General features: G+C 35.0%; 1 protein-coding gene across 1 annotated transcript in view; it reads right to left on the reverse strand.

The window, feature by feature from the left end:
• Positions 1–14,014, reverse strand: part of acadm (acyl-CoA dehydrogenase medium chain) — a 58,228-nt gene that overhangs the window by 13,419 nt on the left and 30,795 nt on the right. Inside the window, exons 3-7 of the mRNA XM_028811193.1 lie at positions 7,826–7,923; positions 4,136–4,205; positions 3,920–4,020; positions 3,758–3,838; positions 2,040–2,170 (exon numbers count right to left, since the gene is read on the reverse strand). Of these exons, the coding sequence (XP_028667026.1) occupies positions 2,040–2,170; positions 3,758–3,838; positions 3,920–4,020; positions 4,136–4,205; positions 7,826–7,923 (481 nt within the window). The remainder of the gene's footprint in view (positions 1–2,039; positions 2,171–3,757; positions 3,839–3,919; positions 4,021–4,135; positions 4,206–7,825; positions 7,924–14,014) is intronic.

Raw genomic sequence — 14,014 nt, forward strand, 5'->3', positions numbered from 1 at the left:
AAATAATTAAAATAAATCTTAGTTTTGAATTCAAAAGGTATGGTAATTTCTTTTTAAGAGTTGGTGAACAGTGACTTGCAGCTGTGAAATGTATAATCAACTGCAATGCTTTAACTAGTCTATTCCAGGACACCATTTTTAAAATTTTTTCTTATTAGCTACTCTTGTAAGATTTTTCTTCCATTAAGTGACCAGCTGTAAGATAATTTATCTTCACAGTCCTTCTCTATGCTCCTTTACATCCACCTTTCATGTTATCTTTACAAGTGTACTATATTCTGACAAATATTAGCATTTCCATAATACGAGTCTGAAACAACCCGTGCTTAGATGGCAAAAAATGGTAAAGTTTTCTCTTAACAAATTAAATATTTAATTTATTCTCATAATGTTACACACATGTATTATGACAAACTACATTATTTTTAACTAAAGTTAAAATGTTGTTTAAAAAAAAAAAAAAAACACACACAGGTAATCTCTCAAAATGCTTTGATAATTCAACACACACCATTTCAACCACAGAATACTGTGATTTCTTTACATTAAAACAGGTGTTTTGGCTTATTGCAAAATGACTCATTTTTACATTGGTTCATAGATGAAGCTAGGAGTGTGCTATATGCATCATCTATGTTAATATCTTAATTTTTGTTTTAACCATGTGCAAGTTGAAATTAAGTACGTCACTCACTTTGTAAAAAAACAATCAATGAAAAATATGCCTTGAGTGTCCACACATTCATTGTCTCGTGTAACTGAACAGGACAGACTACTGCGCGTGTATGAAGCTAGGGCATAGGCATGCACAGTCAGTGCATCAGAAGTACTGTGCCCCATAGGTCTCAGGGAAAAAAAAGAAGAAAAATTACACAATTTGTTTTATTTCCAGAAGAAACATATGCCTATTGGGCCACTTTTATTTGGTTGGGCGTCCTCGATTCCAAAGCACTTACCCCCATTATTTAAAACACTTGCACACCTCCACCTCCTTGTCTGGCTCTGTCCTGCCCCAACTCATGTATAAAGTATGTTCAACCATTACAACAATGTTAAAACAATGATGAAGCAGAACACATACGCTGTGCCTGCCCTTAAATCCCAACCAATGTGTAGATCTGAACTGACCATGGTTGTATGAAAAAGAAAAAAAAGAAAAAAAAAAAAAAAAACAGGAATTCAGAGAATGCAAGTTTAGGCACACTGCCATTTGTTTTGGTTTTTTTTATCTTTGTGCAATATTGGACAGAACCTGAAGTTAGTAATTTGTTTAAAAATCTTATGGGTTTGGTTTTTTTGGTATCTTTGTGCATATATGATAGAACTTGTGTAGAACTTTGGATTTTTACACAACCGTACAATATGTTACATTTTTGTTCTTCCTTGTATGCTTCACAATTCACCTTACAGCAGAGCAGTTTATGTTTACCCACAGTGTAATGTTCATGCCCTGCAGTTCAATTATGATTAGTATTTTTCCCCCCTTTGGATTCTTATCTTGTTTACATTAAGGTAAGTATAAGTTTAAAATGCTCTCATTATAATAGTTTTGGTGGTCCTTTGTGTAAATCCTTTAGGACACTTTTAAATGGTTTACTTGTACTTGCACCGTTTGATCTCAGTAATACTTTGACTACTGACTTTAATGTGTTTTTTGTGATTTTACCTCAGTTTTAAAATAAATAACACCAGTTTTCCTTAACTGTTGTTTCCATTAATCTCATTAGTAAGTTACAATTAATATCCTATTAACAAGACCAAGCTAGAGCAATAAGACTTTTACAAATACCTCTTTAAAGGATGCAAAATATCATCTAATTATTATCGTCAAAGTCTCAGAAAATACAGAGATACAATTTTTTGCCAATATTGCACACCCCTAAAGCACATTTTCACAGTTTTTGTTGCATTGCTATTTAATACTCTTCTCGAATTACAATACTTTCTTAGGTAGGCAAAAAATAAGAAAAAAAACACATTTCATTGGCGATAATGTACTTTTTTTTTTTTTAAAAAAAAACAACAATGTGATAACTAACCAGTTAGCCGCACCACCATTTGTAATCCACATCTTCTGTCCATTGATAATATACTCATTTCCTTTTTTCTCTGCCCTTGTTTTAATGCCAGCAACATCAGATCCAGCACCCGGCTCAGTGACACAGTAAGCCTACAACAGAAAATAAGCGAGCCAATAAACATCCCAAGTACTCTGTACTTTATATTTTTGAGTATTAAAGGGTCAAAAGGTCTAATTTGTATTTAAATATTGTTTAACAATGAAAACATTTTACAGAAAATACATTTATATACAGTAATTAAACACAAATGTATGATCAAATGATAATTACAATCCTTCCACCTTTCATGATACATTTTATTGAAATTAATTAATTAGGATATTTAACCATATACAGTCATATGAAAAAGTTTGGGAACCCCTCTTAATTCTTTGGATTTTTGTTGATCATTGGCTGAGCTTTCAAAGTAGCAACTTCCTTTTAATATATGAGATGCCTTATGGAAACAGTAGTATTTCAGCAGTGACATTAAGTGTATTGGGTTAACAGAAAATATGCAATAAGCATCATAACAAAATTAGACAGGTGCATAAATTTCGGCACTCCTATAGCCTTTGATGAGTGTCTGAATGGAGGTATTTTTGACCATTCTTCCATACAAAATCTCTCCAGTTCAGTTAAATTTGATGGCTGCAGAGCATGGACAGCCTGCTCCAAATCATCCCATAGATTTTCGATGATATTCAAGTCAGGGACTGTGACAGCTGTTCCAGAACATTGTACTTCTCCCTCTGCATGAATGCCTTTGTAGATTTCGAACTGTGTTTTGGGTCATTGTCTTGTTGGAATATCCAACCCTTGCGTAACTTCAACTTTGTGACTGATACTTGAACATTATCCTGAAGAATTTGTTGATATTGGGTTGAATTCATCTGACCCTCGACTTTAACAAGGGCCCCAGTCCCTGAACTAGCCACAAAGCCCCACGGCATGATGGAACCTCCACCAAATTTGACAGTAGGTAGCAGGTGTTTTTCCTGGAATGCGGCGTTCTTCTTCCGCCATGCAAAGCGCTTTTTATTAACTTTTATAGTTTAATGTGTTTGTCATGGTTTCTTAAGTGCTTTATACAGGTAGCAAGACGCAAAATTCCCTGCTCTGCTTTCTCTTTGATTACATGACTTTAGGCTCACAATGAACCATTGTTTTTGTTAAGAGGTGTGTTTTCAACCTACATTTGAATATATATTTACTTTTATTATGAACACTAAAATCTAAATTTTTGGCAAATTTGACAGCCCTACAAGGTATGAGCTGTGAGCAAAGTCTGAAGGAGCACAACATTTATAGTTGAAGAAAACCAAGATTAAGAGGGGACATGATGTAATTGATTAAAATTATGAAAGGAATTAGTAGAGTGGATCTCTTTTACAAAAAAAAAAATATAAAAATATATATGTATAAATTACCAAGTCCTTTGGTAGACTAGTATTTCGGGAGCCTTCAAGATCTAAACGGTCATTTTGGAGAATTTACAGTAGGTAAAGAGGACTGGCAAGTTTGTTGGTTATATAGTTTTATTTTCATCAAAACTGTAGTAATATTATGATGAATAATCTGCTGAAAATTTTCATTAATAAGTAATTGCAGTGAAAACATACATACAGTACATACTTTCTAAAATATGCTTATTGAGAAACTTTAACACTCCTTGGTTTACGTTACAAAAAACTTACACACATTAGAGGTTCTTCTGACATTCTTCCCAAGTACTTCTTCTGCTGATCATTATTCCCTGCAATGATGACTGGCATTTGCTGGAATTGAGAAAACAAACATGCGATTTGCATACATGTAGCTAATTCAATTAAATAACAAAGTAAAGTATCTTCACTTACTCCCAAAGAATTTGCTTCTATAGCAGTCTGAACACCTGTGCAACCATAAGCCAACTCCTCGGTTATAAGGCATGCATCAAAAATCCCAAGACCAAGACCACCTAAAAAACAATTTAAAAAAATTAACGAACCACTTATTTTTATAATTATGGTAATTAATGTAACCTTTGCTAAACAGTTTACACCTAATAAAAATTTAAAAAGCACTTTAACTACCACAATGTTCAGGAATGTGAGAGTTCATCAGACCCAGTTCCCAAGCTCTCTTGATAAGGGGCACAGGAAACTAATAGAAACACACAAAAAAAAAAAAACAAACATAAAAATGTGAAACAAAACAGATCAATGTTTTCTATTTGTGTCTTATTTATTGATATAAATTAATCCTTTACTACAAAATCCAAGAGGAAGGCAAATTAATCCCACCTCCCACTTCAAGGCTTGTGTGACAAGATAATTTAATAGATTAAGCAAATTTCAGGATGTTACGCAATTTACATTATTAAAAGATCCAACATCTCCAAGAATGAAGTTAAATATAACTTTCATCTTGATTCTGCAAGATTTTACCAATAAACATTATCAGTTAAAAGGATATTCCACTGGACACTTAATGTCTTATTATTCATCCTACTATGTATATGGTCAATTTGACCTTGCATTGTTTTACATATCTAAAAACTCGTTTTTTTTTTTGTTTTTTTTTTGATACCTCACGATTTTGCCTAATCCAGTAGCTCTAATACACAGTAATACAACTACAGGTTTTTGCTCCAACCAGTTTCATAATCTGTGAGTCATTTTATCTCTCATTAATAGTGATGAGTGAACCCCATGGTAATTGCTTCACCAGGAGTTCCCCAAAATCATTGAAATCTTTGCGATATTCGCTGAACTTCATTTAAGTCAGTGGGGAGGGACTAAATGAACTAGATTTGACTGGATTATAATAGTGCAATCATATTTAAAGTGTTCTTGAGGGCTAGGGAAATGTCTACCAACTATACTGGACCGATTATTGTGTCTAAAAAGGTAACCTAAGCTGTGTGGTAGCAGTGCCAACCACTGCACCACCGTGTCTCTATGAGATCAAAGAAGAAAGAACACAGTCAGGGACGTGCAATCATAAATTTTGCCAAAACAAAGCGGAAATGCCGAAATCGTAGTCCAATGATAGAACAAATAGGTAAGTCTTTTAAAGGCAGAAAGTGGCATGTCGCAATTGAAGCAGCAGGCTTGTTCTATTTTTGAAGTTGCACTGAAGTCTGTCTATGCTGATGCTTTGCACTTTTTCTTTTATCAAAAAGAAACATCTTGTAAATAGTAATAATACACCTTTCATTATCATTATTATTATTTCATAGAGTCTCATGTGTTTGGGGGGGGGGGGGTGTGTGTGTGTGTCAGGCTCCTTGTTTTTTTATCTGCACCTGGCTAATTATTATGCATGCATAGGACACACGCCTCCTTATCTTATACTGATGATGCACTTGATCAACCTGCACATTGGCAAAAACCATTGAACAAACGTTCTGGTTAATGACTCACAGCATTCCAGTTATCAACTTTGGTTACTTGCAATTATTTACACAATTAACATTTTAAAATAATAACTGTTTATTATAATACATTACAACTTCACAAGAAAAGATAACTTGTTATTTATATATATGTTTCATTATTATGGCCAAAACGGTGACCTAAGCTGTATGGTAGCACTGCCAACCACTGCACCACCATGCCTCTGTGAGGTCAAAGAAGAAAGAACGCAGTCAGAGAAATGCAAATCATATACGTCGTCAAAACAAAGCAAAACTGCTGAAATCGTAGTCAAAAGTCAGAAAAAATATGTAGGTCTTTTAAAGGCAGAAAATTCAAAGTGACGGGTCATGATTGAACCCATGCTGGCTTATTCTATTTTTTGAAGTAACGGTGAAGGCACTCCAAACTAACTGTGCTGATACTTTGCACTTTTTTACTATCAAAAACATATAAAAATGTCTTGTGAATAGAAAGAAGTCTTTTGTTATTATTATTTCATAGTCTCCTCTGTTTGTGGTTTGTCAGGCACCTTCAAGGTTCGTTTCCACTGTCGCCATGCCATGTGGCTAATTATTATGCATACATTGGGCATGCACCTCCTTCTTGTGTATTGATATGGAACTCGAAGATCAACCTACACATTTGGCTACAAGCACAGATAACTCGTCCCATAAAGTCTGTATTGCAAATGATCAGCATTATATACCCGGGTATGGTCCCATCAATTTTGGTTGTTATGGTTCCAGAGGATGTTGCATTGGCCTCGCAAAGCTTTTTGGGGCGCTGGTATTGGAAAAAAATTTTCTCCTAAACCGGCTGAATTATCAGTAAAAAATTCGACAAACAAGGGAGAACACAAATGCAGCAAATTCTCTGCAAATAGTGCTTTGGTGAAATTCGCTGATCAACACTACTCATTGATATAATTTAATTAGCTCCCCCCCCCACACACTTCTATTCAGCATAAAGATGACACTGCTGTGCTTTTATTAACGTTTATGACATTTTGAAATGTTTGTATTTTTGCTATAGCTTTAAAACACTTTTTGCTGTTTTCCTATTAAATGCCATTTTTTATGGTGTAGTTTTCTTCCTTAATTGTATTCTGAATAATGACAATAAGTAAGAAGCACAGCAGATACACTAGAAATTAAATCATATAACAAATATACTGGAGATGTGAATGCTGCACAGCTGTTAAGCATGCTTGAATCTATTGTCCTATAAGGCACCATTTACACAAGCCACTTATTCTCAAAAACCTCCATTTGGATTTTGTTGTGGCTTTGGTTCTGCCATACCTGTTTCTGTCAGAGTTTTCTCCAGTTTCCTAGTTCCTGTTGATGGTGTGGGAAACTGTACTCCAAGACCTTGGCTTTCTTTGCAATTTCTCTAAAGGAAAGACATAAACCTTTAATTTAAGGGTTATAAAGGTCTGTCTGTCCTTTGTTAATTGCCTGTTTCTCATCATTATGGCAGCAAAACACTGTGATATGTTCATATAATGCTTCAGAGGGTACTACAACACATTTTGTTCCAACACTGCTTTTATACAGACAGAAGCCGTTTTATCATGGCATTATTTTCTGTGTTAATAAGCAGGGTTTCTCTTTTTAATCGTTAAAAGGTATTAATCTGGGTGGCATGACGGCGCAGTGGTAGCACTGGTACTTCACAGTAAGGAAACCAGGGTTCACATTCCAGGTCCTCCTTGCATGGAGTTTGCACATTTTCCTGTCGTCTGTGTGGGTTTCCTTCCATAGTCCAAGTCAGGTGAATTGGAGATACTAAGTTGGCCTTAGTGTGTGGTTGGAGTGTGTGTTTGTGTTCGTCCTGTGATTGACTGGTGACCTGTCCTGGGTTTGCTCCTGCCATGCACCCTATGCTAGCTGGAATTGGCTCCAGCAACTCTGTAACCCTGTTCAAGACAAAACGACTTAATAAATGACTGACTGAAAAGTTATTAACAAATCAAAAGGATATTTATATTTGCATACGACACTACATTAGACAAAGCATCAGATATCTCAAAAGCAACTAAATATATATACTGTATAACACAATCAACATGGATATAATTGAGCAACATTAAACCAAGTATAAATAAAGAAAGCTTGGGAAACTAACATTTTACACATAAATACTGCAAATGTATGATGAAGAGTTATACATTGAAGTTCATATGCAGTTTGCACTTTGGAGATCCTCAGCATGGCACTGGTTTAAAATCATTAATTCAAAATGAACTGATGTTCTGTACCTTGCTTGGTGAAATGATCACTTTCATCATCACCTTCTCGTTTATAGTAAATGAGTAAACATTTTAACCTTAATATGAAACCTGAACACTAAACAAATTTTTACCTCTCCAGTTTTGTCATAGTGGGGTGCTGCAGGAATAATCTCTTCTCTGGCAAATTTTCTGGCTGTATCTCTGAATTCTTTCTGCTGCTCACTTAACTCTAATAATTAAAAGTAAATAAACATTATTAGCCAATGTTTTGCTTGCCCTCAAACACTTGCCAAAAACAGCCTATGTATAAAAAAAAAAAGGTTTTAAATTCAGTAATTAGTATTTAAAATTGAGTTATTATTCACTGATTAATCTTTATTATGAAACAATGATACATTTGCTTTGATTTCTCCATGACCAAAAACAGCACACACACTCTCCTGAAGTTAGCATAAAATGCCAGAAGACTCTCCTGAAATGAGCATAATTGTTAGCATCTGGCATTTTAAAGATCATTAATAGCTATTAACATTTCATTAAGTCTGAACTTGTTTTCTATAGAAGTGGAGCTTTAGGTTTCAAAATAGACAGCAATAAAACAGAAAACTATGGGAAAAATGCAAGAAATACTGAACTGGAATTTAGAATAGCTCTATTCAATAGGACTTTAATAATAATATTTATTAAAACACAAATTGCAGGAAGCATTGTTAGGAGTCTGTGTGTGTTAGGAATGAATTGCTTTCTTTCATATCAGAGAACAGGAACTATGAAGGGAGTCAAGATGGGGAAGCATAGTGGGCACATTTCATTTACCTTATGCTAACTCCATGCCCTTATTTGGAAACCATCAACAGTTGTAAAGGTCAGGAATGTATATTTTTTTTAAAAAGAGGAACAACACAATTTGAAATTATACTGAAATGTCAACATTTTAAAACGATTAAAAGTGAACTAACATCAATCATTTAATTTTGTAAGCTGAAATGTTAAAAACACCCTTTGTTGTACTGTTGTCAAGATGCAACACACGCTGTTCAGACTTACAGTATTTACTACTTACACCTGTGTACTAATGCACAATTAGCCACAGAATTGAATGAAGAATTTTAACTACAATAATTACAATTCACTGCCATACCAGTTAAATAAATGTCATATGCACTTCCGCTACACTTTTCCAATTTTAACTGCTATGCTAATGAACATTACTCTGTTGTTAAAATCTATGAAAAAAGCAAGTCATTTAGGATTTATTGATTTTTTTTTCAATAAATGGCATCTGCTGTTGTAGTAGTCCCTACAAACTAAATATCTCTATGATTATATCCTTCTGTTAACATGTTTTGTGCTTATCAACTGAGAGCTTTGCCCTGTGCTTCAAAACATTATGAGCTGAGCCACCGGAATATCTAGCCTACATGGTAGTTTTGAAACACTGACATAAGAAACTATTTTGAAATGAAAAACCAAAGCAGATCATTTAAATGTGGTTTGGTTTTTTCTTGCTACAATTGTAGTTGCTTGTGTTCGTTGTTGTGTGGAGTCTTCTCTGGATATTCTGATTTTCCTCATGGGACAGACCCCTATTCCCAATGACTATGACATGGAGAAGGTGGTTAGTAAAACAGATGTAGCATTACATTCAAAGAGAGAATTAAGAAGAAAAAAAAAAACAAAAAAAAACTCAGTTTCATTATTGTTGCCATACTAAACATAAATTATTAATTATAAAATAAACATAAATAAATCTCACAATAATTTCTAATTCCCTCATTTAATTGTGTGATGCTACAAGTTTTAAAATGACAGCTCACAGCTGATTGAGCACATCGTAACTCTCTCCAAGCATGCATGAATAGTGTATTTTTACTTCTGAGCTAATTATTTTTGTGATAAAGATGCAACAATGAAAGTCTTCATTTTTTTAAAACTTGAAAAACCAGCAGATTTATATACTTCATTAATTTAAATCAAGCAGAATTTTAAGGTAATAGGCATGATTACCACAATCCTACCTACAGAGACAATGAACCACTTATATATATATATATATTTTAATAAACTGCAAATTAAAAAGCACTAGCATTAATTGTTGATATTGCTGTAATTGATCAGGAGGGGATACAGAAGATTGACAAAGGCTGTCAATTGCAAACATAATACAATTTATTGACCACAGTGGAAGCAGGGCAAAATTGTTAAGTTACACCATTCTCTTAAACATATAGAAAAGACCAATAAGGTTTTAGCTCAACAATGAAATCCTAAAGACAGTCTTTCAGAATGTAGCTGCCAAAATTGTTAATGTGGTTAGAACTAAAATTAAACATTTGAGGGGGAAAAAAAAGTAATGTCATAGTATGAAGCACAGTGCATAGAGGAGCTAAATACAACTCTGAGGTTATCTGAAATTCAAGATGCTATTAAATGTCAGTGTTAATTTATTTATATAGCACATTTAAAACAACATAGTAATGCTGTGGCCAAAGTGCTATTAAATCCTTACAGAGTGGGAAGGCAACATGTACACATGGCCTATTCAACAAAAGTTTGTGAAAACAACATTATAATTGAGTTAATTTAACAGGTAACTATGGTTATGGAAGTTAGAGAAGAAAATGTACCCTAAGTTCTTGTCTATAAGCCGCGGCTTATCTAAGGAAAGAAGTTGTGAAAATGAAAAAATAGAATATCGGCTTATACATAAATCCGGCTTATACAGTAATCCTTCCTCCATCGCGGGGGTTGCGTTCCAGAGCCACCCGCGAAATAAGAAAATCCGCGAAGTAGAAACCATATGTTTATTTTTATATTGTCATGCTTGGGTCACAGATTTGCGCAGAAACACAGGAGGTTGTAGAGAGACAGGAACGTTATTCAAACACTGCAAACAAACATTTGTCTCTTTTTCAAAAGTTTAAACTGTGCTCCATGACAAGACAGAGATGACAGTTCTGTCTCACAATTAAAAGAATGCAAACATATCTTCCTCTTCAAAGGTGTGTGTGTCAGGAGCACAGAATGTCACATAGATAGAGAAAACAATCTCTAGCAAACAAATCAATGGTGCTGTTTGGCTTTTAGGTATGCGAAGCACCGTGGAACAAAGCTGTTGAAGGCGGCAGCTCACACCCCCTCCGTCAGGAGCAGAGAGAGAGAGACAGAGACTGAGTTTGTTTTTCAGTCAAAAATCAATACGTGCCCTTCGAGCTTTTAAGTATGCGAAGCACTGTGCAGCATGTCCTTTCAGGAATCAGCTTTACAAAAGATAGCAACGTGAAGATAATCTTTCAGCATTTTTAGACGAGCGTCCCTATCGTCTAGGTGTGCAAACAGCCCCCCTGCTCAATCCCCATACGTCAGGATCACAGATAGTCAGCGCAAGAGAGAGAAAAGTAAGCAATCTAGCTTCTCAGCCATCTGCCAATAGCGTCCCTTGTATGAAATCAACTGGGCAAACCAACTGAGGAAGCATGTACCAGAAATTAAAAGACCCATTGTCCGCAGAAATCCGCGAACCAGCAAAAAATCCGCGATACATATTTAAATATGCTTACATATAAAATCACAATTTAAATGACCGCTACACGCGCGTGTTGACTCGGCGACGCCCAGAGCAGAAAGAACGCGCTCCGGCCGCGCCATGCGGGGAGTGAGAGAGACGCCAATATCTCACACTCTCTCCCCCCTTAAAGAAATTAAATGGGTGCGAGTGAGACCACTGACCTCCCTCTCTTCTATTAGTTATAGGTTATAGTACGTTCGGCTTATCCATGTGTCCGGCTTATCTATGATAAGATTTTATTTTAAAAATTCGTATGATTTTTGGTCTCCGGCTTATACACGAGTCCGGCTTATAGACAAGAACCTAGGGTACTTCTTATTCAGACTGAACAATGACATAATTTAAGCAAAAGCTTTATAAACAAAAATATAAAAAGTGCTCCCTTCTATAATATAACATGATCAAACTGTATTTGCTAAGGGTTAATATTTATTATGAAGCCTTTAACAGTTTTTAATGTCATGTATAAAACTCAGCAGCATTCAAGCTTCTGAGGTCCAGCTGTATGTGCATAGATAATGAAATCCAAGTACAGGCCGTAATTATCTCACAACAGTTCAAATATTCAGAAAGACCTATTCAAATGCATTTTTTTAAAAACTCAATGGAAAATGTCATATTAGACATTAGATTGTCATTTATTCAACTCGTATTAACAAAAAGAAAATTAAAATCTTTACAAAGTTACTATATCTCTAAGTGTTCCTATATATTTATTAATAAAGCCTTGTTTTAAAGTGATAACTTTTTTGGAATGCAAAAAAAAAATTAAAAATAGTACAGTATTTTGCAGAGACCTAGAGTAAAGGGGGCAATAGTACTACCCAAATCCCAGTTTATGACTCTGTATGAAATGCATGCAACTCTAAGACTATGAGTCTTAGACAATCAGATTGCTTGGATGGCCATGAAAAGGGAATCTTCCAAATGTGAAAATACAGGTAAAATTCCATTACAATGAATATCTTTACAATGAAATTTTCATTACAACAAAGTATTTTTATGGTCCCGATAGTTTCCCCATATGACAAGAGTCTATAGCAGGGGTGCCCAATACGTCAATCGCGATCAACCGGTAGATCAGAAAGGTAGTGCAGGTAGATTGCGTTGCATTCAAAAAATTTTTTTTTAAATGTTAGTCTATCATATATCCTCCCTATGGCATTTGCCACTTGATTGACATACAGGGCAGCCAGTCTGAGATCTCTTTTCTTCTAACACACTGGTCATCCGGAATGCACGATCAAATGCGCGAGCTACTGCAAAACTCCAGCTATCTAAGTGATCTAGTTAGCCTTCCAATTTATATCGACTAAAGAAGGGATTTAAAAAAAAAAAAAAAATTGTTCGGGAGGGGTATGGGCTGGATCTGGAATTGGAAGATGTGTTTTTTTTCTCACAATGTCACAATCGAAGTGTGTTTGTCTGATCTGTCAATCTATCACGGATATTCCAAAGAAGGAAAATGTGGAAAGGCACTTTCGAACTGTTTATAAAAACTACAAAACTGACTTCCTTCCGAAAAGCGATTTGAGAAAGAGAGAGGGAACAAAAATCGCAGTTAAATCGGACAGCCGTCATTTTTCACTCGGCTGAATTCAAAATCAAAGGCAGACACACCTAAGCAAAAGGGGGCGCAAATGTTGCCATATGTGGCATAATTTCGCTATTCGCAGGAATATTTTAAACTTGTAGCGGTGTATTGGCAGCAAAAAATATAGGAATAAATTTTATTAGGGTTTCAAAAAAATGTTAGAGGGGCACAATTAAAACTTATGAAAACTTGGGTCATAATACTTAAAGGTTCAGAAACGCTGCATTTAGGGAAGATTTTGAGGGTGATTCACCCGCATCAAAAATTGCGACACTGTTTCACCTAAAACTCCTCTACAGTGGAGGATGAGATTTTGACACTACAGGATTACATTCAGCTGAAGTATGGGGCTCATGGACAGTTTTGGAACTTACTCGCAGAGGAAAAGTACCCAAACATCAGGAAATGTGCTACCTCCTTGACTGCATTATTCGGCTGTACTTATTTATGCGAGTCAGCCTTTTCCCACATGAAGATTATTAAATCCAAATACTGTAGTGACCATAAATGTATTGAATTGTTATTGTGCCATAAGGGTTATTCAGTTATGCAAGGTACAACAACATATATTTTATACATAGCATTTTTAATGTAGGTAGATCATTTCATCCTGGTCATTTTAAAAGTAACTCGCAAGCCGAAAAAGTGTGGGCACCACTGGTCTATAGAAATCTCGTTACTATAAAATACATTCAGCACATACTTTCATTACAACGAACTGCCCAAAAGACCTTGAAATGCCCGAATGAATAATGCACAGAGCAGTTAGTTCTGTGGTCGCAGCTCAGTTGTGCACAATGATCCTCAAACAGAAACATTGTAAATTTCTTTTCTTTCTTCGAACTTTCCTTGAATTATTTTTTTGCTGTTTTGTTTTCTGTGGTTTTCAGGGATACCATTTTGCTTATTGCTTGTCAACATCTGAAAAACATCCACTGGAATTTAACTCAATGTCACCCTCCTACAGAAACAGCAGACACGATAAAATGATAACAGTTCATATTAGAAAAAAGAAAAAAAAATGTAATTTTTGCAGCTCTTGATTGCAGCAAAAAGAAAAAAAAAGACATTACCAGTGAATTTGGAATTTTGCCATCGACACTATCAACTTTCTTGAAAGATTGATAAAAAAAAAAAAAAAAGAAAAATCTCAGGTTG

This window comes from Erpetoichthys calabaricus, chromosome 10 (genome assembly GCF_900747795.2).
Source record: "Erpetoichthys calabaricus chromosome 10, fErpCal1.3, whole genome shotgun sequence".
Classification (NCBI taxonomy): Eukaryota; Metazoa; Chordata; class Cladistia; order Polypteriformes; family Polypteridae; genus Erpetoichthys; species Erpetoichthys calabaricus.